Source organism: Arvicanthis niloticus, chromosome 5, assembly GCF_011762505.2.
Source record: "Arvicanthis niloticus isolate mArvNil1 chromosome 5, mArvNil1.pat.X, whole genome shotgun sequence".
In the NCBI taxonomy this organism is placed as follows: domain Eukaryota; kingdom Metazoa; phylum Chordata; class Mammalia; order Rodentia; family Muridae; genus Arvicanthis; species Arvicanthis niloticus.
In genome coordinates, this window is record NC_047662.1 from 20,555,779 (window position 1) to 20,582,899 (window position 27,121).

Genomic DNA, 27,121 nt, shown 5'->3' on the forward strand with positions numbered 1-27,121 from the left:
GGGGCAGGGCAGGAAGAAGACAGGCGGTGGACCAATGGCAGTGGCACTGCCGCACCTGGGTGTCCACGTGGGCCCAGGTATGCAGCGCCCCGCCCTGCCTGCCCTGGCCCAGCCCCGCGGGCTCCGGGCTCGGACTGGGAGCGGAAATTCCTGCAGGGGCTGAACGCTGCGGGCGGAGCTCAGTATGGAGCCGGTGGAGGCCTGGACCCCCGGGAAGGTGGCAGCTTGGCTGAGAGGTTGGTAAACCGGGAGAGGCGGGGGCGAGCTGGGCTCAAGGGGATTAGTGGGGTGCCCCTTGGACCAAAAAGTATGGAGGGAAAAGGAGAAAGAACCTACGGAGTCTATTAGTCAACAGGTATTTATAGAGCGTCTGTCCTGTACCAGCCTATCAGAGTCCCCTGTACAAGCACAGTGCGGGCAGAGATGGGCCAGGCGACACTAGAGGGCCCAAGATGCAGGAAGGGGTCTTTTTAGACTTTTGTGTGTTCCAGGGCCCTGCCAGGGAGGCGGCGGACAGGTGCGGTAATAAGCAAAACAGGGAGGCTCTAGTGGCCCACGCCCCCTTTATCTCCGTCATCTTCCCGGTGCCCCAGGGCCCTGTGAGCTATTATTAAGCCCATTTTTCAGAAGTAGAAACATACACAGAGCCAGGAAGTGATTTGTTCAGTCTTGGAACAGGGCCGGCCCTTGGTGTCATTTTCCCTGTCTGAGGTTGGCAGAAACAGAAACCCTAGTCATTCTGAAGAGGTGACACAGCTCCACCCTGGGGCTTCCGTCGGGAGTGAGGATCACTCCCCAGGTGACCAAGAGTCACAAACACAGTCAGACTCAGGAAAATGAGGGCGTTCTGTGGCTGCAGGAGGGAGTTTTGAGGCTCTCAGAGGGGGGTGGCAGCTGGAGCCAGCTTGGAGGCCTTTTTAGTGTGAGCAGCCCAGGAGAGCAGCAGGCAGACTCCCACACTGGGGCCCAGGCCAGCACTACCGCTGCTCGTCAGGACGGTGACCACAGGGTATATTCGTGAATTGGACAAAATGAGACCATGATGGTGTGACTAGCATGCGTAGCTCAAATGTTTGTGTTCTCTGGGAGGGAGGATGGCAGACCAGAACATTCAACCCCGGGAATGAAATTGTCCGAGTAACCCCGGCCCCTGAACTCCCAACGCAGCACTCTTAATGGCACAGGAGAAGTGGGAGAGGAACACCTAATGACTACACACTCCCCATGACAGTTGGACCTGGAACGAGCAAGCTGCTACATCTCTCTCCATTAGTTTACCCAGTCGTGTATCAGGGATGATGGTGGGTGGTCCCCATCTTCTAGAAAAGTGAAGGGCAAAGGTACCAGATGGGTAAAATTGTTGTTGTATTTTGTAATTATTTATTTATTTTATGTGTACGAGTACACCATTGCTCTCTTCAAACACACCAGAAGAAGGCATCGGATCCCATTACAGATGGTTGTGAGCCACCATGTGGTTGCTGGGAATTGAATTCAGTACCTCTGGAAGAGCAGTCAGTGCTCTTAACCACTCTTAAGCCATCTCTCCAACCCGTATTTTTGTTTTTGTTTTTGAGACAGGGTTTCTATATATAGCCCCAGTTGTGAACTCAGGGATCCCCCTGTCTCCTTGTTCCAAGTGTTGGGATTAAAGGCATGCGCCACCACACCCGACTATGGGTAAAGTTCTCAAAACATTGCCTCACACAAAGTAAGGTCACGGTAGACTGCCTGGCAGCAGTGTGATGGCTGCTGCTGTCTGACTGTGGACTGAATGGCCCACAGCAATCATCTTAAAGTAAGTGGTTAGAAGCAGGCACTTCTAGGGTTCCCATGGTCTTTACTTTATGTGTGGATGTCTTTTACCTGCACATATGTATTTGCATCTTGAGAGTGCTGTCAGATGGTTGTGAGTTTCCCTGTGGGTGCTGGGAACTGAACCTGGGTCCTCTGCAAGAACAGTAAGTGCTCTTAACCACTGAGCCATCTCTCCAGTCCTGTTCCTGCTTTATGTGAAGAAATTTAGGCACAGAACTATTCTATATCTTAAGTGTTAGCCCCCTTCTCAGGTCTCCCTTCCTCCGCGTGCTTGGGCTATGAACACTAGAAAAACAAACTTAGGTCCCTGCCAAGGACAGTATGTGTTGCTCTTAACCACTGAAGCATCTTGCTAGCTTCTTTTGTTGGTTTTTTTTTTTTTTTTTTTTTTTTTTTTAAAGATTCATTTCTTTTATGTGCATCGGTGTTTTGCCTGCATGTATGTCTATGTAAGGATGCCAGATCCTCTGGAACTGGAGTTACACACAATTGTGAGCTACCATGTGGGTGCTGGGAATTGAACCCCGGGTCCTTGGGGAGAGCAGCCTGTGCTCTTCGGCACTGAGCCATGTCTCTAGCCCCTGTTTGTTGTGTTTCATGGTCACTATATGTCAAGGTATTTGAGCATGAGTTTGGTAGATTGCAATGCCAGTAGGTTGGACACACATGCTAGAGTCATTGCTGTATATGGTTTTCAACTCAGTAGCATCAGCCGTGAGAAGGGCAGAACCCAGCCAGGGGCTCGGGGTTGTCATTAGGGACAGGAAGGTCTCGGGGAAGGGCTCTGATATAATAACATCTCAGAATGGCAATGACACCTGTTTCCCACGCTGACTCCTTTCTGCTCCAGGCCTCGATGATACCCTACAGGACTATCCCTTCGAGGACTGGGAGCTGCCTGGAAAGTACCTGCTGCAGCTCTGTCCCCAAAGCCTCGAGGCTCTGACTGTGTGGCCTTTGGGCCACCAGGAGCTCATTCTAGATGGGGTGGAACAGCTCAGGGCACTGGTGAGTGAGCACTGCCTGCGCTGGCTGTAGCATCCACCAGCTTAGGGGCTTGCCCATGTGGGCTGGCTGCCAGGACGGATACAGTAATATGCCCCGCTTTGATGCAGGGCTCTAAGCTACAGACAGAGAACCTGCAGAGCCTGGCTCAGGGGCTGCTGGAAAGGACCCAGGCCTTCCAAAGCTTGGTCCAAGGCCGTCTGGGAGACTGTGCTGAGACACCTGCTGATGTCCTCAATGCTGCTGTACAGCTGGTCCGGGAGGCCCATGCCCTCCTCTCTTGGCTCAACAGGTACTAGGGATGGGTGACTAGTGACTGACTGTTCTTGTCCTGGGTATCCTCTAGGGTCTGGGACAGAAAAACAGTGTTTGGCTCTTGATCTGATATGTCAGAGCAGATCTGTGCAGGGACACTGGGGCACCTTGCTTCCCACCCCACCCTAGATCTTGTCATCTTAATGATTTTATCAACAGTTGAGTCTTTGTTTGCTTGTTTGACGTGTGTGTGTGTGTATGTGTGTATGTGTGTGTGTGTGTATGTGTGTGTGTATGTGTGTGTGAACACATGCGCACACACACATAGGAGTGTGGCAAAGGTCAGAGCATCTTTTGCAAGAATCAGTTCTTATCTTCCACCATGGCATCCCTGGCACTGAACTCAGGGACTCAGGTCATTTAGAGGCAAGCATCTTTGCATCTTTACTAATGAATAATCTTCCTGGTCCCTCAACCAATGGAGAGCAATTGTCTGTCCTATGTGTCTTACCTCAAATATCACCTTTTCAGAGATGTCTTTCCTGTATAACACTCTTGCAGCTCATTTGTAATGTCCAGAACAATTGAAGTTAAATCATTAATGATACAGCTTTCTATTTAATGGCTGTCTCCCTGGTGCCTACAACAGGGCCTGGTACATATAGGACAAATAAATCCTGTGCTGAGCACATCCTACCAAAGGTAGGAATTATCTCCAATTCTCAGGTGACAATTATGTCCAACATCTTAATTGTCCTTCCTCTGCCAGGTACCTCTTCTCTCACTTAAATGACTTCTCTGCCTGCCAGGAGATTGGCGTGCTGTGCGGGGAGCTGGGCCAAGTCTTGCAGGAGGTATGGGGACAGGGGACAGGCTGGTCTAGGCTGCAGAGCTTTTTATAACCTGTGAATCAGACCAAGATTGGGTGTGAGAGCTAGGGGGTGGTGAGCAAGAAGAGAAGAAGCCTGTCTCTGGGTATGGGGTGACAGGCCATGGGGTGGGTCATGGGGTTTCCCTGGCAGAAGCGCAGGTCACATTTGGGAATGGTGGGAGGTTAGGACGTGGGGAGTGATTGCTGTTGAGTCAGGTGTCCGGATTGAAACTTTGGAGTTGAAACTCTGAGACCATTATAGCTCTGGTAAAGACACCAGTGTAGACAAAGCAAGGGAAGAGCATTAGAGGACTTTCCCGGTCCCAACCCTGTGTCCTCAGGAGAAGGTACCCCCTACTCCTTTCTAAAGAGGGGCCCTCTACTCTCTACTTTTTAGGACTGCCCAGAGGCTGAGAAGGAAAGCAAAATCCTGAGAATTGTAAGTCTCCTGGGTGGGTGGGGAGGTGTAGGGTGTGGAATCAGATGCAGCCAGACAACCTGAAGTCCTCCCTTAGTGTAGCCACGTGGCTGGGATCTGTCACAACATCCTGAGCTGCAGCCCCGAGGAGCTGCTGGAACAGAGGGCCGTGTTGGAGCCGGTACAGGTGGATGACCCTTCTGTGAGTTCTGACTCCTAACTTCTTCCTGCAGACCCCCTGGCAGCCTTGTCCGAGCCCCTGCGTCTTGTATTGACATGTCTTCTGTGTGCAGGTGTTCAGATGGGGACCTGGAGGATTTTCTTGGGGTCTCACCATTCCTAGGCACCTTTCCCAAACCAGAGGAGCAATTTCAGGGTCTAGGCAGCAGATTTTAGCCCTGGCAGGGTTCTGGGCATGGGGCAGATTAATAGAGATGAGAGAGGATACTTACACTTGAAACAACCAGTTGAGAAAGTCAGAGTTGCTCTCCCTCACCCCCAACCCCATATCATCCCCTGTTTTCTAGTCAAGAAACTTCTATGGCTCTGTTATCTCAGAAAGTACACAGTTTCCCTGTGGCCTTATGTAGAGGGTGAGGGCAACAAGCCCAAAGTTACACAGCAGTTAGGACAATGACATTGTGGGGCTCTATTCCCACTATTCTGCTTACTTTAGAATCCCGTGTCCACTGTGGGGTCCCGCTCACTGCCTCTGCTGAAGCCAGGCTTTACTTGACTTGGCCTCTATCTCTACAGAGTCTGGAAATTCACACCACCAGCAACTGCCTGCACTTTGTGTCCCGAGTGGGGGTTCAGGTAAGAGCCCCAACCACTCCCACTCTCCCTGACTACCCTGGAGGCCTTCTCCCTCAAGCCAGCCATGGCAGCTTCAGGCCCCAGGAAAGCCTCATTCTCTGAGCCCCGTTCTTCACACCAGGCTGCCTCCGGCTCCCAGATCCTGCCAGGAGACGAGATTGTTCAGATCAATGAGCAGGTGGTGGTGAGTGACAGAAAAGGGCAGGCTGGAGGTGAGGGACACTGAGGACGGTTGTTGGCCGGGGAGGGGAAGTCACCCGAGGGTTTTGTTCCTTGTGCAGACCAGGGCTTTGGGAGCTGCCTCATGCATGACATGAGCCAACACAGGAAGGTCTCATGGTGACTGCTGATGGGTGGGATCTCACTTGGTAACAAGCCTGACCTTCCACAGTGCTCAGTTAAGGGAGTCCCTGGAGACTCCCTGAAGGTGGTGTGACACCAGTGAGATCTGGCAGGGCACTCTGAGAGAGAAGGAAGAGTTGTGAGGTTGCTGCAGAACCCCCAACTCAGTCTCCCTGTCTCCCAGGTGGGCTGGCCCCATAAGAACATGCTGAGGGAGCTGCTGAGGGAACCAGAAAGGGTCAGCCTTGTACTGAAGAAGATTCCTGTGCCAGAGACCCCCTCACAGGTACCTGCTCTACCCCTCCACACTTGCTTTCAGACTCTCATGGTCGGTCACCTTTATCACTTTGTTTCTGGTTGCTTCCTAGACGCCTCTGGACTCCCCTCACCTGCTAAGCCAATCGCTGCCCCTGAACCCACCGTCCCCCAGGTAACAAGCTTTACCTTAGGGTGTGTCTTGAAGCAAGGACCATGGGCTCATCTTATGTCCCCTTGCTCTCCACAGGGTTCCATCTGAAGGTCTTTGTGCCTTCAACCTGTCTGCAGATGGAAATCCTGGACCCAGTCCAGCCTGGACAGGTAGCTTGACAGCCCCAGAAGGTGGCTTATAGCTCTGGGCAAGTCACCTGAGTGCCTGACCAACTCTCCATGCTAACATTTCTGCCCAAAGTCCTGTGCCTAAACTCATGGATTTTCCCTCTCCCTCCTCCCTGTCTGACAGACTCTTCCTCCCTTGATGCTCAGTCCCTGCCAACTCCCCCTGGACCACCAGGCACACTTCCAGAAGAAACAGCAGAACCTCTGGAGTCTTCTCGACACCTTGACAAGGTAAACGCAAGGAGTCAGCAGGGAAGGGTGTGGGCTCTGGATCTGGACCCTTCTCTAAGCTCTTCATGGTCTTTTCAGAGTCCCATCCTTGGTCAGAAGAAATCTAAAGGTATGAGAGGCCTTGACTGAGTGGCGTCTTAGAAATCTTTACAGGGCTGGGTATGACCCCCTCATCATTGCACATACTTGCTACTCATACAACAACCTTTTCTGGAAACATGGACCCCAGCTTCCCTCTGGTTGTCAATTTTCTCATCGTGTGTGTGTGTGTGTGTGTGTGTGTGTGTGTGTGTGTGTGTGTGTGTGAAACACAGAGCTCTGCCCACTACCACAAGCTATATGCTCAGCTTCTCTAGTCAAAGTCACTATCTGAGGATGTCTGTAACATCATTATAATCCCTGAGTATGACTTCAGCTCTGCTGGGGAGTCCCGTGGGGTGGGGGTTGACTTAGGGAAGGACACTTGTCAGCCCGTCTTCAACAGGGTCTGCTGTGTTGGGGCAGGTATAGCCACGAGGCTGAGCCGCCGGCGGGTGTCCTGCCGAGAGCTGGGTCTGCCAGATTGTGATGGATGGCTTCTACTGCGTAAGGTGCCTGGTGGCTTTATGGGCCCACGCTGGCGCCGCTGCTGGTTTGTGCTCAAGGGACACACCCTCTACTGGTACCGCCAACCCCAGGTGAGACCCCATACACACTTGCATAGGTAACAAGGGAACCTGAGGGTCACCATTCTTATCTTCTGCACAGGGGAGCCCCATACTTTCCCAATATTCCTGTTGTAAAAGTGGGGGTGGCTCTTGGTAAAGAAATAAGTTTATACGCATATGAAAGAATGTTCTAGGGGGACTGGAAAAGCAGCTCGGTAGTTAAGAAGTAGTTGAGTTGTAACTCTTACAGAGGTCTGATGTTTGGTTCCCAGCACCACCTGGTAGCTCACAACTGTAACCCCAGCTCCAGAGAATCCGGTGCCCTCTTCTGACTTCTGTGGGTACTTAGTCTGGGCTACACAGCAAATCTCAGGCCAGCCCAGACTACAGAGTGAGACGCATGTTTCAGAGAACATAGCCCAGTGAGATGGCTATGATACCCATAACCCACATGGTCTGACAAGCTGTCCTCTGATCTCCATGTATCTTGTGGCATGTGTGGAAAGGTGCCTCTATCCCCAGTAAATCAATGTAAAACATTCTTTTAAGTGTAGAAAAAGTCACATTTATTCTCCCTACCCCTTCTTTCTCTCCCAATATTTTATCCATCCTAGGGATAGGCCATTCAGTAGACATTCAGGTGCCTGCTGGATCCAGCTCTGAGGGAGAGCACTGAAGCCCACAGGGAAGTTCAGATAGTCCCTGGCCCTCTGCATCTTAGAGGCCCATGGGGAAAGCGCTGAATACATCCTTTTTTATTTTAAAGATTATATATATATATGTGTGTGTGTGTGTGTGTGTGTGTGTATATGTGTGTATATATATACATATATATGTATGTATATATATACATATATATATACATACATATATATGTATATATATACATATATATATGAATAAGTACACTGTAGCTGCCTTCAGACATAGCAGAAGAAGGCATCGGATCCCATTACAGGTGGTTGTGAGCCACCATGTGGTTGCTGGGAATTGAACTCAGGACCTCTGGAAGAGCAGCCAGTGCTCTTAATAGCTGAGCCATCTCTCCAGCCCAGCTGAATACATCCTTAATGACAATGGACCATGTGCTAGGATAAAGGAAATCCCCAGTGATATGTGGGAGTCCAGTCCCCCACATTCTGGTCCAAGGACCCTAGAAGCTTCTCATGTTTGTCAGATGAAAGAGGAAAGGAAAACCAGGAAGAGAAAAAGGCTTTACCAGACAAGGCAGCTAAAGGGCATGCCTGAGCAGGGCTCCTCCCCTTTGGCTGTTTTTCTGGATACCTTTGCTCCCCTTCCCTGCATGGAGGTACCCCTTGACCACACCTTCAGTCCTGAGCTACAGGAACACAGAGGAGTAACTAGGGAGCTGGCTGAGCCTTGAGGGCCCATGGCTCCGTGCTGACCTTCACGTTGTGATCCCCCCAGGATGAAAAGGCCGAAGGGCTTATCAATGTCTCCAACTACAGCCTGGAGAGTGGATATGACCAGAAGAAAAAATAGTTAAGTTGTGGAATGAGATGGGCTTGGGAGAAAGGGGGAGAGGGAGAGAGAGGTGGTGTGGACATGTGGCAAGTGGCTGGGATTCCTGATCCAGCCTCTCTCTGGCTTCTGGAGGACACGCCCAGAGGAGGCTGTAACTTCTTCCTGTTCCCTGGCAGTGTGTTCCAGCTGACCCATGATGTGTACAAGCCCTTCATCTTTGCTGCTGAGACCCTGTCCGATCTGAGCATGTAAGTGCCGTTTCTTCATCCCTACTCCCATGCAGTCCCCAGCTACCAAGCGCTTAAGAGCTGAGCTCAGGGGACTGGACTAAAACCCTAACCCCCTGAAAGCCTCAGTTTCATCATCTGAAAAATGGGCAAAGAAGTATTCCCAACCTCACTTGCTCTCTGAGTGTCAGATCTGTGGATCTGGGACATGGTGTTTCACCCCTCTAGTTCCAGCACTTACAAGGCTGAGGCTGGAGGATTGCAAGTATGAGGCTGGCCTGGGCTACATGGTGAGTTTCAGGCCAACCAGAGCAATATAGTAAGACACTGTCTCAAGAAAACAGGAAAGACAGTGGAAAATACAGCTTAATTCAAGTGGTTCCTTCAAGTGGGCTTCAGGATCAGACAAAAAATTCAGGGGGAAAAAATCAGAAGACGTAGGTAAGGGCTGGAGAGCTCAGACCTACGTGGGCCTGAGTGAATGGAAACCCACAGCCCACACGTTCCCTACAGGTGGGTGCGGCATCTCATCACCTGCATTTCCAAGTATCAGGCTCCAGGCCGGGCCCCCTCTGCCAGAGAGGAAGGTGAGTGTGTCACAGAGTGGGAGAAGGAGCCCAGGCACCATGGAGTCCCTGCCATTCCTCAGACTGGGTGCAGGAACTCAAATCCCCTGACCATGGCTCTCCAAACCCAGTCTGTGATTCTCCAACTCCCCACTCTAGACTGCTACAGTGAGACAGAAGCAGAAGACCCTGATGAGGAGACCGGGTCCCGCTCAGCTTCTGTGAGTAGTCTCACTTCACAGCAGGAGCTGGGGCTGGATGGCAGGTTGTGGGGGGCTCACCTAATCCTCCTTCTCCTGCCTTGACACAGCCTGGCCCAGCCCATGCTTGGAGTGACACATCGCCCGTGGCTTCACCGCTGCAGAGTCCAAGGACCTCCTTTGGCTCTTCGCCAGGTGCTGCCCTTGGGAGCAGGGAACTGGGCTTCGGGGCTGTCCTGAGCATATTCACATGTATTCATCCTGCATCCTGATTCTACAGACAGCAGCGACAGAGCCCTGGAAGGAATGGTACAGGGGCTGAGGCAGGGGGGTGTGTCCCTCCTGGGCCAGCCACAGCCCCTGACCCATGAACAGTGGCGGAGTTCTTTCATGAGACGCAACCGTGACCCTCATCTCAATGAGCGTGTGCACCGAGTCCGGGCACTACAGAGCACACTCAAGGTGAGTTGAGCACACTGGGCACCAGCTAGGTTAAGGCTCTGGGCTTCAGGCCCTGGTGGTGTCTGGTTCCCAGCTCTACTGTGAGCCCTGGACAGTGCAGGCTATAAACCCTGGGTTTTCTGGGGCCTAATCCTGAGCTCCATACTCCATTCGAGGCTCAACTGTGTTCTGAGGTAAGTTCTAGAAGGCTTCATGTAAAGAGATTATATATTTACCCAGACTCTTGGGCCAGGGTATCCTGGTGGTGGGCACAGGACTTAGAGCTACGTCTGGGTTCTGCTCCTCCTTGGGTGACTGTGTATCTTTGTCCCCTTACTTTTATCTCAGGCAAAGCTGCAGGAACTGCAGGCCCTGGAGGAAGTGCTGGGTGATCCTGAACTCACAGCAGCAAAGTTCCGCCAGTGGAAGGAACAGAACCAGGAGCTATACTCAGAGGGCCTGAGGACCTGGGGAGGGATGTGGGCCCAGACTAGCTCCCCAGACCCCAACTCTGACTCTAGGGGTCATTCCCCACAGCCCCTACCCCCTGACCCTGAAGAGCCCTCCCAGCTAACCCTTGACCCCAGAGAACAGCCTCCAACCTCCTGACCTCTGACCCTGGCTGAGGACTACTTCATTCCTGGTCTCTGACGTGTTTAAGACATGTCCAAAGGGTCTGTGAGAGCCCGGAAGGACTGTTAGCCCTCAGCTTTACCCCCAAACGGATCTCTCTATTCTGGGATTCCACACTTCTGCTCACATGTCGCCTAAAGTGGAAGGAAATCTCCCCTCCTCTCTGTGAGGTAGAAATCCCTCAACTCATGCTCAGATCTGGCATGTACTTGTCTCCCTGGGTCATTCAAAAAGGTTTCCCAGACCAGATCTAGATAGGTGTTATAGCACGTGAGAGATGCTTTTCCACCAAATAAAGTTGATTTCTCTGATGTGAACCCATGTGTCTTTGCTTTAGAATGGGGAATCTGTGCCCTCTTCCACCCAGCCCCCCTTCACCCCCAACACACACAGGGGTAAAGAGATGACAGGCTAGGACGAATGCTTTCTCCATCAAGGGTGGGTGACAAGCTCTCTGTGTAGCCCATTACCCTGAGTTATATACTCAAGGCCCCTGTGCCAGGGTACCAAGCTCTGTGGTCATGCATCTGGCCTGTCTATCTCTCCTTAGACCTTAGAGGTCAGACCTGTCCTAGCCTCAGGGAGCCACGTCCACTTAGTAGATAAGGAAACTTGTCTTTTTGAAAGGCCAGGTGGGCATCAGTGGGACATGTAGCTGGAGACAAGGGCATCTCTCTTGTCTTCCCTTCACTCGGCCCCATCTCTAGTAACTGGATCCAGAAAGGGGACCTCTGTTTACTGTACTTAGATGGTATGGGAGACCAGACCTATTCCCACCAGCCTCTAACCTATGAGCCCATCCTGAAGCCCTTGGCTGAATGAATACTTGGTTCTCTCTGTGAGGTACACCTCATGGGAGGAGATGTTTTGTGTGTGTGTTTTTTTTGTTTGTTTGTTTGTTTTGTTTTTGTTTTTTGGGTTTTTTTTTTCTGCTTGGAATGTCTGGGTGGAACACAGAAGGTGGTTGGTAACAGCTGCCTCTGTGATCTCACCACAAGGGGGAGAAAGACGGCTCACAGCCAAGAGTCAGTCTCTGAAGAGAAGGGGACAGAGCAAAGATGTCTGAAAAACAAAAGTGGTGGCAGCATGCAGAGAACATCGAGGGCCGAAAGACGGGCCTTAAGGTAGGGAGCCCCTGCCTGGCACTGCCATCGAGCTGCCATCTTAGGTTGTGTGGGGGCGGTGGCCACACTGAAGGTCTGTTCCTTTCCTCTGCAGAAAAAAGCCTATGAGCTCATGGGTCGGCATGAGGAGCAGGTGCTCATCAACCGCAGGGACATCATGGAGAAGAAGGTAAGAGAGGAGGAAGGCAGCAACAGGCAGGGCGGAGATCAGAGGCGACCATTACCCCTAGGTCCCTCTGCAGCTCTCTGCCCTTTAAGTACTCTCCCTGAAGCCCTTAGGAGATAATGCCTATTGGAGTGATTCTTCACAGAAACCCCTAGAATGTGATAGCCATTCATCAGCAGAGACCCCAAGCTCCCAACGGTCCCCAGTAGTAGTCCTCTTTTTGATGACCATTTAGGTTGTGACACCCATACCAGCATCTCATGAACTCAGACCACATCACCCTCTAGGGCAGACCCCTGTGTACTCCCACTCACCAGAAAGGGGCAAAGGAGTTAAACAGTCCTGGTAGAGGCCACTTGTAGTGACACCTGCCCGAAGGAAGGTCTTTCATCTCTTTCCAGGATGCCTGGGACGTGCAGGAGTTCATCACTCAAATGTATGTCAGGCAGTTGCTTCGCCACCCAGCCTTCCAGCTGCTGCTGGCCTTGCTGCTGCTGACCAACGCCATTACCATTGCCCTCCGCACCAATGCTTATCTCAATCAGGTGGGATGCTGGCCTGATTTCTACCCCCTCTGGCTCTGACCTGGGACAAGATGCTTTCCTCTCAGGCCCGTGGCTCTTTGTGTGTGATGATTGAATTGGTTGTTAAAGTGTGGTCCCCACCCAGACCTGGTGCAGCAAACTTTTGATCCCAGTGCTAAGGGGGCAGAGGCAGAGAAGAGAGGCAGAGACAGAGGCAGATGGACCTCTTATCTGTCCAGAAGGTTCTATGCTAGGCTAGCGAGATGATGTTAAAGTAAATAAGTGTGTCATTGTTGGCCTTGCATGGGATCTACAAATTGAGAAAGACTCTTTGGGCTGGAGAGATGGCTCAGAGCTAAGAGTGTTTGCTGCTCTTCCAGAGAACCCAAGATGGATCTCCAGAATAGAAATAAAAGCTGGAGGCCATGGTTCAGTACATGTCTGTAATCCCAGATCTCCTGTGGAGACATGGGAAGTGGGGGACAGCAGAATCCCCCAGAAACTCAGGCTAGCTAGCCTGGAGTATTCACCAGTGTGGTAAACAGCAAGACAAGACCCTGCTCAAAGTGGGCAGAGGCCAGTTCTTATGTTGTTCTCTGATCTCCACATACACACTGAGGTGGGTGTGCATCCACACACACACAAGCACACAGGTGTACACACACACGCAGGCGCACACACACACACACACTGGGGGACACACACAGGCACATATACACAGGGACACACAGGCACACATACAAACAGGCACACACACACAAGTGTGCACACACAGGGACACACACTCAGGCACACACACAGGCACATATACACACAGGCACATACTCACACAGGAACACACACACACATAGGAAACAGAGGAAGAGGAGGAGAAAGAGAAAGGAAACATGAGAGAATTCATCATGTGTATGTCCATCTTGAGAGCCCAGACTTGCTTCAAACTTCCCGTTTCTCCCAGGCTGCCCTCAAACTCAAAAGTACGTTAGCTTTGCAAGTGCTGACATTATAGTTGTGCGCCATGATACTTGATAGATTTCTTGGTTGGTTTTTTTTGTTGTTGTTTGTTTGTTTGTTTTTTTGTTTTTATTTATTTATCTCCTTGGTTTGAGACAGGATCTTACTATGTGGTCCAGCCTGGTCTCAAATTTATGACTCTCTTGTCTCAAGAACCTGAACCCTGGGATTACAGATATATGCCACCACACCTGATGGGTTTTTGTTTGTTTGTTTTTTTATTTGTTCTTTATACAGAGCTCCATATAGCCCAAGACAACTTCATATGTGTATGTGTGTATGCGTATATATGTGTATGTATGTATGTATGTATGTATGTATGTATGTGTGTATATGTATGTATGTGTGTATATGTATAATCCGAGGACAGATTTGAAAACCTACAGCCTCCTCCTAAATTCTGGGAATCCAGGTGTGAGTCACCACACCTGGCAGCTTTAATTCCTTATGAGATGTATTTATATATACTGTTTAGATTCAGTGTGTCCAGGGTGGCCATGACAGACGAGCTCAGAAAGGTTCTCAGTGCCCAGATCACATATGGTCTTTATGTCAAGGGTGGTAAGTTTATACCCAGGAAAGGATTTAAGCAGCATTGAAGTGAAATAAAATTTAGAATTTAATTGAACTGAATGTTAGAAAATGTCCTGGCTGGGGCTGGAGAGATGGCTTAGTGGTTAGAGCACTTGCTGCTCTTGGTTTCCAGAACATACATTAGGCAGTTTTACAATTGCCTATAGCACAAGGTCTAGGCCTCTTTTGGTCTCCGAGGATACCTGCAAGTGTGTGGTATGCATACAAACCACACACTTTTTAAAAGAAAAAAAAATCTTGTAAAAGACACAGGTTGCCACAGTGTGGACCATGTAGTGAAGAGGGCCAAGGATGAAAGAAGATGAACCAAGATGAGTCAGAGATGTGCAGGGGAAAGATACTGTGACCTGGACCAGGATGATGGCGGTAGTTGAGAAGAGCATCATATCCATGGGCTCTTCTGCCTCCTCCTCATGGTACTTAGACTCAGCCCAGGGCCTTGCGCATGCTAGGCTACCATTATACCACCAGCCTGTAGCCCCAACACCACGGGCTTCTCTGATGAATTAAGTTGCTAGTTACTGTTTGGTGAACCTTTACTACGTACCACCTTATGTTACCACATGTCATCATGTCGTGCAGGTAGTCAAAGGAACTGCAGCAAGTTGGGTTTCTGGCATGGGCAATGGTGCGGGGCTGGTGCTTATGGGGACAGCTCAAGGGGAGTGGATAGATCGAAAAGACTAGACACTGAGAGCTGCCAGTGTCGGGTTGGGGGCAAGGCCGAGTGGAGATGGCATTTTGAGTGTGAAGGCAGGAGAGGGCCAAGACAGCTTCCCCATGAGATGAGGGACTGGAGGAGCTGGAAAGCTAACCGAGGAGTGGCCAATGGCAAAGAGTGAGCTCAGGAGAGTCACAGCTAAGGGAGCAGTCATTAGGCTAGCCCGGGTGAGAAGCAGGCCTGACAGAGACTACAGGTGTTCCCAGAGTTAGCACCCTTGGCCTCTCCCAGAACCAGCTCTCAGGGAGGCAGCAACTCACGTATGTAACTTACACAGCGAGGATGGTAGAGGTCCATGCACAAGCCATTGTTGGGTTATGAAATGAATTCAGACTGCAGATGCTGGCATCTGTGAGTGAAATGGGGCTGGGGATATAAAAGGAGGTGGTGGGAAGGAAGGGAGGGGGAGGGGGAGCAACATTACATTTTTTCATATGTGTGTGTGTGTCTGTGTACCATGACAAGACTGTAGATGTCAAAGGACCAACTCAAAGGAGGGGTTGGCTCTCTCCTTCCACTGTAGGATCCAACTAAGGTTGTGCGGCGTTCGGGCATGCACCTCTGACCACTGAGCCATCTTGCCAGTCCCTGAAGACCATTCTGTAAGATGTAAAAAACAGCTCTTATTATGGGTCTCAGTCAAAACTGTCGGAACTGGGGCTGAGGATCTAATTCAGTTGGTACTTGGCTACATAGTTTTGAGGCCAGCCTGGACGACATGAGATTGTCTCAGATAATATAGTAAAACAGGAAAAAAAAAATAAAGCCTGAGACCCTACTGTTGAGTTTGCAACTATGAAGGTCAATCCCTAGAAGCCTGTAGATCCAGCAGTAGTGAGTGTGAACAGTGAGAGGCCCGCACAAGGGGCAGGGAATCTGTTAGCTGCTGGGGTATAGAAAGAGAGGGGGCACAGTGACTGGTTTGCTGGGGTTAACTCTGTGGACTGGGAGTTGTTTGGGGGGCGGGGTAGGTCACAGCTATGAGAAAGCAGAACGACCAAGATTTAGGTTGGGTAGGAGTAAATTTGGTTTGGGACAGACCCTGGCATCCATCCACCGAATCACACACCCAAGGTACATGTCCTTGATCTACAATGGGGAGGACACCTCAGACCTGATCCAGAGAACTTGAGATGCTGGAATCAGTAGGGATTGTAGGGACCAGACAAGCAGAGAAGTTCCCTGGAATTTGGGGTTCTGCAGTTCCTGGGGGCCATGCCTTTTTCTTTAAGTCCCAGAGTCTGCTTCGCCCTTTTTCTACCTGCCTTTCCCAAACAGCCTTCTCTAGATGTTAGGGTTGAAGGTCAGCGGCTGTGTGCACCTGTCTCCTAATTCCCTGTCTGTGAGATGCGACAGAAGAGGAAACTGCTATCCAAAACAGTATTGAGTCACATGACACAGTCTTAGTACTGCTTGGCTTTTGTGCAGTGTCCCCTGAAGGAAACCATGGAGATATTGAGGAGGAAGAGTAGCCGGGGTTACCCCCTCCACACACACACACCCTCTCTCCAGTCTGGCTTGAGTCCCGCTAACTGACACTTTTTCTCCTTTTTTCTGTCTTCCACGTAGAAACACTATGAGTTATTTTCAACCATAGATGACATTGTGTTGACCATCCTTATCTGTGAGGTTCTCCTTGGCTGGCTTAACGGATTCTGGATTTTCTGGAAGGTGAGCTCCGGGAATCCCTGGCATTGCACTTAATCCCTCCGTTGCTGTCTGTACTACATTGAGTCTTTGCCCTGCAAAGTAAAGGGTTTGTCTGGAGAGAGGTAGTGAGTGAATGAGTGAGTGTGTGTGTGTGAGAGTGTGAGTGAGTGTGTGTGTGTGACTGTGTATATATGTGAATGTGTATGTGAGTGTATGTGAGTGTGTGTATGTGTGTGTGACTGAGTGTGTGTGTGTGAGTGTGTGTATGTGTGTGTATGTGTGTGTGAGTGTGTGTGAGTGTGTGAGTGTGAGTATGTGAGTGTGAGCAAGTGTGTGAGTATGTGTGTGTGTGTGTGAGTGTGTATGTGTGTGAGTATGTATGTGTGAGTGTGTGTGTGTTGTAGCAGGATATGAGTTGTTCAGGAAATGCCCCCTCTGTGTGTTGTAACCCCTGCTCCTGCTTTCCCGGCTCTCTCTGTTTCACCCAAACCCAGAGTTCTGTATCTGGGAAATGGAGTTGAGGGGTTGAGAGAACCTACCTTCATTTATATGGACCTGGATCAGTAGTCTCTAAACATCTTCTGTAACAAGGTCATTTGTATTTTAAGCTTTATGGGTTCTAGTCCCTGTTGCAACAATTCATCTCTGTCAGGTAAGCACAAAGCCACACCGGACAGAACATGGATGGATGGGAGTGGCTATATTCCAGAAAAGCTTTTTCCCCCACAGGTGTGTTGATTAAGTGTTTGTTTGTTTGTTTGAGAGTCTTACTGTTGCCCAGGCTGACCCCAAGCTCCTGAGCATCAACTAACTGGGACTACTATCAGGATTGGCTCTCGTCCAGTAAGACTTGATTTGTGCCAAGCGCAATAATGCACACTTAAATCCCAGTAGTCAGGAGGCTGAGGTAGAAGGGTTATGATTTCAAGGCCTGCCTGGCCTAAGTAATGGGGCACTGTCTCCAGAAGACAGACAAAGCACTTTGTGTGTGAACACTGCAGTTTGAGTTTCATGTAAGTTTCCCATTTCCCAAGCCACTCTGCTCATTTCCCCTCTCTCCCCTTGCTTTAAAAATCCCATGCTGACTCCTTAGGATGTCTTCAGGAAGGCTCTTCCAGGATAGGCCTGTGCTGCTCTGAGTCTCCTTCCGAGTTTCTGTCTGGTAGAGATAAAGCGTACTCTTTATCTGCCTCTCTCAAAAGAATCTGGGAGCCCAGCAAGTCGAAAATTTGTCTCCTCAGAAAATGGATCAAGATAGGGGATCCAGCGGGAGCTTAATTCTGGGTGGATTTGTAGACAAGCCAATGTGGTCTCCATGCTGAGAACTGAGACCAGGTCTCACACTCACCAGGTGTCTCATTCGTTGTTCTATTGCAGTGACGAGACACTAGGACGCAGTTAAGGCTCTTACAAAAGAAAGAATTGATTGGAGCCGGCTTACAGTTTCAAAGGGTTAGTTCGTTATCATCATGACAGGAAGCATGGCGGCAGGCAGGCAGGCAGGCAATGTGCTGAAGCAATAGCTGAGAGCTTTACATTGGCTCCACAGGCAGTAGACAGAGAGAGAGGGAGAGAGAGAGAGGAGGAGAGAGAGAGAGAGGGAGAAGAAAGAGGGAGGAGGGGGGAAGAGGGAGAAGGAGAGGGAGGGAAAGAGGGAAAGAGAAAGAGAGGGGGGAGGAGAGGGAGAGAGATGATGCCAGTCATGAGCTTTTAAAATGTTAAAGCACTCTTTCAATGACACATCTCCTCCAACAAGGCCTCACCTCCCAGTCCTTCCCAACAGTTCTACTCCCTGGTGACCAAGCATTCAAATATATTAGCCTATGGGGCCATTCTCATTCAAACCACCACACTAGGCTTATTTACTCATCCACCAGGTTACACTCTGGCCCTCTTTTTTTTTTTTTTTTTTTTTTTTTTTTTTTTAATCCAAGACAAGGATTTCTCTGTGTGGCCCTGACTGTCCTGGAACTTGCTCTTTGGACAAAGCTGGCCTCAAACTCAGAGATCTGCCTGCTTCTGCCTCCCAAGTACTGGGATTAAAAGTGTGTGCCATCATGTCCTGTCCTGTGGCCCTCTTTTTACTTTGAGACAGGATGACCCCAAGCTTACACTGTAGCCCAGACAAGCCTTGACTAGGGGAGACATCTTTGTCACTTTAATTTTTTTTTTAAATCTACCTTTAATGATAGTTCTTAAATGCTTTAACCTCCCTTCTAGCCTATCACCCACCAGAGGTAGTGGATAAGAAAGATATGGGGGAAGTGGACCTGTTAGAAATGGCTCTTTGGAGCAACTCTCTGCGTTGTCAGGAAATCAGCAGTTCAGTTCACAGGTCTGCAGCGATAGCTCAGTCCACTTGCAGATACTTCATGAATATGCCGGCAGTCCAGTTCAGTAGCGTCTGGACAGCAGCAGCGGTGGCATGACTCAGCAGGAACAACCAGGCCTCAACGTGAGTCTGCAGGAAGGATCTGGACCAGCAAGGATGCCAAGAGGCTTTCTTGGCCATGCCTCTCTCAGTGAAGCAGAGATCAGAGAAGACAGGAGACCAACAAACGTTGCACAGCTAGTTCTATAAGCAGCTCCGCCTCCGTCACTGTTCCATGGAGTCCTCCAAAACATTATGGATCCTCCACCCTACACGGGTCTTGCCTCACCACGTGCCTTACCTCAGCGAGAAGTGAGTCTGTCTTAGCTGACATCACTCTGCCAATCAGACTGAGTCTGCTGAAGTAGCAAGAAGCTGCAGCCTACCACCAGAAGTTTTAAGCGTCCTTTCATGTGCTTGCTTTAGCAGAACATCCTTTTACCTGTGTCTGCTTCAGTGAAAACACTCCTTCACGTGTTTGCCCCAGCAAAATATCATCCAACACAACTGACTTTCCAAAGAACCCTTACCCACTTCACTGCCGCAACCCCCACCTTAGACTCCTGAGTGGCTGGGGTTATAGACCTTGATTCCACAGCAGGGCAGACCTACATCCCCTGTATGTGTGGTATGTGGCACAGACCACAGTCAGGGGGCAGACTTATATTTATTGGATTGCCTCCCAAATTTAAAAACATCCTCCATTAAAAAATTAGGGTTTGTTTCTTTGTTTGTGAAGACCCCCTCTCTGGGGAGACTCTCACTCAAGTCTCAGGAAGTCACGGCCACCCAAAAACTCGCAAGACACCGAATCTGGATACAAACAGCAGAGGCTTTATTCTGGAGAGTTAGCTGGCTAATGGTCAATTCGTTTGCTTATGCAGGAGCTGAATTGACAAAGACCGGCTGGCTGAGGGGCTTTTTAAAAGGGGAAAACCACAAGCCAGGGGAGTGAGGAGGGGGTGAGGGGTTGCTAAGGAAACATAACATAAAAATAGTGGAAAATTCCAGAGGAGCCCAACCTAAGTGAGTCAGGGTCATGTGGAAAACACTCTGTATACTCATTCTCCTCAAAAATGTGGTCTTGCCATGTCACTGTGGCCTTGCCTTGTCATTGTGGTCTTGCCCTGTCACTTGTTCAACTATTTCTCAGTTGCTCTGAACACGGCCCTGCCCTGTCATCGTGGTCACTAGTTTCTCAGCCCCACCTAGATGACTTGCATTCTTCTCTTCCCTTTTGGTTAGCCGGTTCCTGAAACCGGCCAGTCTACATTTTTAGCTTGCTTCGGAGAAAATTTTCCATGCCCTTTAAAGTGAGGCCTAACGAAAAGCCTGTATACATTTTATAAAATGATTTTTATAATTTTTCACTCTACATTTGTTTGTTTGTTTTTTCTGAGATAGGGTTTCTCTATATAGCCCCGGCTGTCCTGGAACTCACTCTGTAGACCAGGCTGGCCTTGAATTCAGAAATCTGCCTACCTCCAAGTGCTGGGATTAAAGCTGTGCACCACCACTGCCTGGCTGGTTTTTTGTTTGTTTGTTTGTTTGTTTGTTTGTTTGTTTGTTTTGAAAACATTTTCTTCAGACACAGTGGCCAAAAGTTTATTGAAAAGCATGTGGAGTCCTAGGTCCACTCCAACCCCTCAACCTGTTGTCTTCAATCACCTCTTTAAGTAATCTTCTTCAGCCCCTGTTTATCTGCTTAGTGTCTGGGTTATAATCCTAGGCAACTAGGCATGTGCTTCCTTTTCTGACAGTAGCCTTTGGTAAACAGCGCTTTGCATTAAGTTGGTGGTACTTATGGGGGTCCTAGAAACCTGTCTCTAATATTACCGCATGATAGCTGTGCAGTCACTTCTCCTATCAACCTCTTACTGCTGGCCCCGTTAGTAGTCTTCAACTTATTTAGAGATGGTCTCACTATGTAACACTGCCAGGCCTGCAACTCCCTCTGTAGAACAAGCTGGCCTCAAACTCACAGAGATCTAACTGCTTCTGCCTCCTGAGTGCTTCCATTAAAAACACGTAACCACTAGGCCTAGCTACTTTTAATTGTATTAATTATAGTGTATGTTACACATCACACTAAGGCAGTAGCATCCTGGAGTTTTCAAGTCACTGAACTGTAGGTCAAGTCACTGGCTAAGAGGCTAGCCTTGTGTGTGTGTGTGTGTGTGTGTGTGTGTGTGTGTGTGTGTGTGCGCGTGTGTTAACTGTATCTGAGAATGGCTGTTGACATAGGTGTCACACTGTGATTCTGTATGTTTGCAGCATGTTGGGACAACAATAGGGTGACAGCCACAAGTTGGCAGCTATCTAATTTTGTTCTTAGAGGTGTTGACTCTCCCATGCTTGGGGTGTGGTAAGGCCAATGGGATGCTCACACGGGTTGGGCTTGACAGACCATTATGGGCTGCTCCCCCATTCAGGATGGCTGGAATATCCTCAACTTCGCAATTGTCTTTATCTTGTTTATGGGGTTCTTCATAAAACAACTTAACATCATCTCCATCACCTACCCTCTCAGGTGGGTTGGGAGCCCTGAAGGTAAGAGGGGCATCTGTCTGGCTCCCAGGAAGGAGAAGAGAAATTGTTCCATTGGTGGGAGGGAGGCAACGAGGAGGAAGGGGTCTGGGAATGGTCAAGAGGCACCCCTGAGAGGCACCTCCCACAGGGTCCTTCGGCTGGTCCATGTGTGCATGGCAGTGGAGCCCCTGGCCAGAATCATCAATGTCATCTTGCAGTCGATGCCGGACTTGGCTAACGTCATGGCCCTCATTCTCTTCTTCATGCTGGTAAGTATTTCCCAGACCCAGCCTGTCTCTTTCCCTGAATATGTCCTGTAGGGCAGTGGGGCGGGACAGGTGCCCAGAGAAGCAAAGGACTTGGGTCCGAATCCTTGGCAGTATTTGCTTGCATTCATTTGCATGTCTTGCCAAGCTCCAAGGCTGCTGGGTGAGCTTAGGTGGGTTCCGGTCTCTCTGACAGGTGTTCTCTGTGTTTGGAGTCACCCTCTTTGGTGCATTTGTGCCCAAGCACTTCCAGAACATGGGGGTTGCCCTGTATACGCTCTTCATCTGCATCACCCAGGATGGCTGGCTGGACATCTACTCTGACTTCCAGTGAGTACAACTCACTGGAGCTCTCTTGAGTTTCGTCTCCTCCTGGCTAGGGTAGGGCTGGAGAAGGGGATCCTGGGAAATGAGAGGGGGCTCCTTGGAAATGAGAGGGAGCTCCTGGGACTTCCATGAAGCTGGCCTCACAGGAAGTAAATACCCAAGGAAACATGGGGGCAGGACCTTTGGCTTTGTGGTGCACGAACCTTATTGCCATAGAAGTGTCACACATTCTGTAGGACCACCTGACCCTGTTCATGGAGACTTCAGCTATGCGGCATAGCTGACTCAACCTCTGGCCAGGAAGCAGGTCTGTGGTTGTGCCTGAGGTTCCTAGGTGGTCTCCAGCTTGCACCAGAGCACGACAAACCCCCTAGATTCCCGGGAAGTTTGGGTTCAATCCACTCATGCTCAGACCTGCTCCCTAAGGTCATTTTTGTGTTCTGCTCTTTGCTTCCTCTCTGTCAAGTCCAAGTCCAGTTTCAATCCATCCTACTCCCTGCCATGGCGTAGAAGCCAAGTTGAGTTTCTGCAGTCATGGTTCATCCAGGGACACAGGGAGCAGAATTCCCAGCATTCAGGAAACACAGGCGAATCAGGAGTTCAAGTTAATTGTTGGCTATAATTAAGAAGACGTGTTTCAAAAAAAGGAGAAAAGAGGAGAGGTGGGAGGAGAGGCATGCTAGGCTAAAGATTAATGGGTAGAGTGTTTGCCTAGCTTGGGTTCAATCCCCAGAACTGAATATAACAAGACTGGTGGCATTCACCTATATTGTACAGTCTGAGGCCAGCCTGGGCTAACATGAGTACCAGTCTAAAAACATAAACAAAAAGGCTAGCACAGTGGCACACTTTAGTCCCAGCACTCAGGAGGCAGAGGCAATAGGATTTCTGAAAGAACTTGGCCAGCCTGGTCTATATAGCCCATTTCAGGCTAACCAGAATTACATGGTAAGACCTTGTCTCAAAACAAACAAACAAACAAACACAAAATATCACCAAACCAAAACCAAAAACAACAAAAGTTGGGACACTAACAGCCAGAGCACAATTGGTGGCCTTGCCTTTAATCCCAGCACTGGGGAGGCAGAGGCAGTGTAATGTCAGTTCAAGGCCACCCTGGCCTATGTAGACTTCACAGTGAAGTTGCACTGCATGTATTTTCCCTCACACTGGCCCTGACCATTAGACAACGACTCCATTGTTGGCCTCAAGCTCGCAGCGATCTTCCTGCCTTGGCCTCTTAAATGCTGAGGTTACAGATGTGCTTATTTATTTATGTATTTGTTTATCTTACGGTCCCGGCCCTAGGCATGCTAGGCAAGCCTTCTACTGTTGAGCTATAGCTCCAACCTCTAACCTTTAAAAGTTGGAGGGGTTTGTTTTATCTGTTTTGTTTTTAAATGGAGTCTAGCATAGCCCAGGATAGTCCTGAACTCAGGCTCTTCCTTCTCTCACTTCCCAAAATGCTAAGCTTACAGACATGTGACCCCCATGCTGTGCAGGGCCTTCATACATACTAGGCAAACACTCTACCAACCAAGTTTTATTTCCAGCTTTTGTTTTGTTTTGCTTGAGACAGAAGCTCAGGTGCCCAGACTAGCTTTGAACTTCTGCTCTCCTACCTCTATTTCTTGAGAGCTGGGCTTTATTACTTATCTGAGCCATTTATAGTGAGAGAGTACAATACAGTATTGACTACATCACAGTCTAGAAAGTAGACTCTGTCAAACTCTTCTATAACGCAGCTCGGCATAGAGTGCTTCTATTTCCAGTGGATCTAAGTGTGACTGTGGCTTGTACAACTGTAGCTTGTCCTTGACGCACAATAGAGTGCTGACAGCTGGTTTGAGAGTTGGCTCTAATTCTCTGAGGCATAAAGGGCCAGGGAAGTGATGGAGCTCCTGACTGCCATTCCCAGAATAGACAACAGAGAGATAGCGATGGAGGTCGGGGCTGCCATCTACTTTGCTGTCTTTATCACCCTTGGTGCCTTCATTGGTCTTAACTTGTTTGTTGTCGTGGTGACCACAAATCTGGAACAAATGATGAAGACCGGCGAGGATGAGGGGCATCTGCACATAAGTTTTAATGAGGTGAGCTGGGTGTGGTTGCACATGCCTTTAATCCCAGTGCTTGGGAGGTCTGGGCAGTTGGATCTCTATGAGTTTGAGGCCAGTCTAGGCTCCAAAGGGAGTTCCAGGACAGCCAGGACTGTTTCGGGGAAAATCCTGTCTCAGAACAAGAAACTTTTAGTGAGGTGTGGGATGGGGAGGGCAGGAGGGAGGAGAATGTGTTGTGAGGGTGTGCGTCCCAAATCCAAGACCTGGAGGCAAGACCCACACATTTGTAATGGTAACAATACTCTGCTTGCCAGCACTCTAATGAGAATCTCAAAGGATCTGATGACGGCTCATAAGAACCCAACCAGTGCACTGGAGAGATGGCTCAGTGGTTAAGAGCACTTGCTGCTCTTGCTGAGGTCCTGGGTTCGGGTCCCTCTCACAAGACTACTCACAGTTGTTTGTAACTTTAGTTCCAGGGATTCCCTAGCCTTCTGGTCTCCACAGGCATTACATGTACATGGTGCCTTTACTTATATATACACAGCAGGCAAGACATTCATACTCATTAAATAAAAGTAAATACTTGCTGGGCATGGTGGTGCACACCATTAACCCCTGCAGGGGCAGGTGGGTAAATGTTAGTTACCCAGTATTCACTTGGCAGAATCTGTATAAGATGGAGTAGAAGTGGACTTTGGAAAGGTTAAAGGATCATGACCACCATCACTTTAGAATAGGTAGGGCTTTAGGTTTGCTGGAGTAAGAATTTCCAGAGGTAAGAGGGGGACTTATGTGCTTGAAATTGAGTGAGTTACTACAGCAAGCTAGGGAGACTAAGACTGACTGTAGCCAAGGACGGTGTCCATCTCAGTTTGCCTAGCTTGCTGGAAGGCCCTGGGTTCCATCCCTACCATACACAAATTAAAACGTCATAATACCAAATAAAGTTAAAGGGGACGTGTTCTAAGAGATGCATCCTCCATGAAGCCCCATGACCCTGAGCTGTCTCTCTCCCTCCATCCACTGTCCCCAGACAGAGGAAGAGGAATGGACTGACGAGCTGCCACTGGTGCATTGTACAGAGGTCCGCAAGGATATTTCCACCGTTCCCAAGGAACCACTGGTTGGGGGCCCCCTGTGTAACCTCACGGAAAAGACCTTCGATAACTTCTGCTTGGTGCTTGAAGCAATACAGGAGAACTTGCTGGAATACAAAGAGATCCGAGAGGAGCTTGACATGTAGGGGAGGGTCCTGGGGAGTCTGAGTTGGGCCTGGCCTCAAGCTCATTTGCAAAGTAGCATGCCCAGGGTTCATGCTTCCCAGCTCAGGAGCTGGTATCCTGACCTTTGGGTCGTTTTTTGTCTACCAGGAGGGGCCAACATGGCTTGGGTCTCCTTGAGGGATGTTTCAAAGGCCAGTAGAAGTAGTTAGTGGGGAGGGGAAAAGAGGGTGCACACCAGGGAAGAGATGGAAAGGCTTCAACAACACTCACCAACACGGCATCTCTTCTCCCCCAGGATCATAGGTGAGGTGCGCTCCATCCTTTTCAACCAGGAGCAGGAAAGTGCGATAATGCGCAAATATACCTCCAAAAGCACCTTCCTAAGCGAGTCCTCCCCAGACATGCATGAGGTGGCTAACAAGCAAGACTTGATCACTGCGCTGGTCAGCAGGGAAAAGGTGCGTGTTCCTTTCCCTACCTCGCCCCCTTGCCCCCCCACACCAACAGCCTACAGGCACATAGCTAAGGTGCCCTTCCTTTTCCCGTAGACCCATTAAAATCCCCACTCATCTTAGCTGGCCACCCAATTTGGTAAAGTCTCACCATTTCTCTCTCAGAGAAGCCCTGTCTCCTTCCATCAGGCTCCACCCTAGGAGCCAGTCCATGTTGTTCACCACCCTCTGCACCTACAAATCTATTCTTAAGTGGTTTTTGCCAGCTCAGCTCTTCCTTGGAAACAGATGCTTAGCTCCACATTGGGCAAAAGGCCTTCTGTGTGTGTCTCTGTCTGTGTCTGTATGTGCCTCTGTGTGTGTCTGTGTCTGTGTGTTTCTATGTATCTATGTGTTTATATGTCTGTGTCTCTTGTGTGTGTGTGTCTATGTGTTTCTCTGTGTGTGTGTGTCTGTGTGTTTATGTTTGTGTCTGTGTGTTTCTGTGTCCGTGTGTTTCTGTGTCTGTGTGTTTTTATGTGTGCATGTCTGTGTCTGTGTGTTTGTGTCCATGTGTGTGTGTGTCTGTGTCTGTGACTCCTATCTCATGGGACTGGAATGGAACGGAGTCTTGGGGATGCCTGAGTTCTCCTGTTTAGAGTGGGTACTAAGCATGCTATAGTTACCCAGATGGGGCAGCTGTTGAGACAGGAGGAAGAAGAAGCAGGCTCTCCCATTAAGGTAAGTGGAATGACAAAAAGATCTGTTGGTTTGCAGGTGTATGAATCTACCACAAACATGGCTACCAAACACAGGATCAGCCACTGAGAAGGCAGAGTGAGAACCGAGGGGCCTGCACACACAGGGCCAGCTGCTGCAGCCCAGATTGAAGCCCATCCCTCTCCCTTACACCCGGGCAGCAGAGGCCATGGGGCTGGAAAGGTGGCAGCATCTGCAGGGCTTATGCCTGGGAGCCTCAAGTCCAGAGGAGTCAGGATTCTGGAAGAGAGTGGAAGTACACAAAGGCGTAGCCAGGCTTTAGCCTAAAGATGAGTATCCCTGACCTCTGCTTCAGCCAGAGCTGGATAAGGCCTATGTGGGCCCAAGCACCATAAAGAGAAGAGCCAGGCCAGTGAGACCGTGTGCACCAAAAATAAACTTTTGTGTTATAACCAATGCATCTGACTGCTAGTTCTCTACCTGTTCTGCACCCCTGCCTTTGGTGAAAAGAGAAGATCTCATATCATAAAAGCCTCCTTGCTTGGGGCTTGGTGGTTCACACCTTATTCCCAGTTGGGAAATAGGGGCCGGAGACTCAAGAATTCAAGGGCATCCTCAGCTACGTGACTAATTGAAAGGCCAGCCTGGCTACATGAGACACTATCTCTAACAAAACAGTACATACAAACCCACCGGTCTGTGCTGAATGTGGTGACAACTACAGAATCCCAGCCCCTGAGAGACTAAGATAGGAATATTGAAGAGTCGGAGGCTAGCCTGGAGTTCCCAATGGGAACTTGTTTTGGGGTTGTGGTGGAAAAATGGCCAGTTAGTCTGATGATCCCC

General features: G+C 49.6%; 2 protein-coding genes across 3 annotated transcripts; both read left to right on the forward strand.

The window, feature by feature from the left end:
- Positions 1 to 6: 6 nt before the first annotated feature.
- On the forward strand, positions 7 to 10,869 carry Cnksr1 (connector enhancer of kinase suppressor of Ras 1). Its single transcript, XM_034502679.2, has 21 exons — positions 7 to 236; positions 2,669 to 2,826; positions 2,934 to 3,115; positions 3,848 to 3,932; positions 4,347 to 4,388; positions 4,465 to 4,569; positions 5,124 to 5,183; positions 5,305 to 5,367; positions 5,710 to 5,811; positions 5,894 to 5,955; positions 6,031 to 6,104; positions 6,247 to 6,353; positions 6,432 to 6,462; positions 6,858 to 7,030; positions 8,429 to 8,502; positions 8,662 to 8,733; positions 9,226 to 9,299; positions 9,438 to 9,499; positions 9,589 to 9,673; positions 9,759 to 9,940; positions 10,268 to 10,869. Exons 1-21 carry the CDS (start codon positions 185 to 187, stop codon positions 10,526 to 10,528), a joined length of 2,106 nt encoding a protein of 701 aa, XP_034358570.1. The 5' UTR covers positions 7 to 184; the 3' UTR covers positions 10,529 to 10,869.
- A 124-nt stretch (positions 10,870 to 10,993) lies between these two features.
- Positions 10,994 to 26,809, forward strand: Catsper4 (cation channel sperm associated 4). Of its 2 annotated transcripts, XM_034503297.2 has the most exons (11): positions 10,994 to 11,676; positions 11,771 to 11,845; positions 12,244 to 12,387; positions 16,265 to 16,366; positions 21,149 to 21,246; positions 21,394 to 21,514; positions 21,708 to 21,841; positions 23,757 to 23,931; positions 24,935 to 25,140; positions 25,420 to 25,582; positions 26,333 to 26,807. In XM_034503297.2, the coding sequence occupies exons 1-11, from the start codon at positions 11,611 to 11,613 to the stop codon at positions 26,381 to 26,383; spliced, it is 1,335 nt and encodes a 444-aa protein (XP_034359188.1). In that variant the 5' UTR covers positions 10,994 to 11,610; the 3' UTR covers positions 26,384 to 26,807. The 2 variants fall into 2 exon arrangements, with proteins under 2 accessions (XP_034359188.1, XP_076790123.1); XM_076934008.1 differs by having other exon boundaries at positions 21,149 to 21,514; positions 26,333 to 26,809.
- The last annotated feature ends 312 nt before the right edge of the window (positions 26,810 to 27,121 follow it).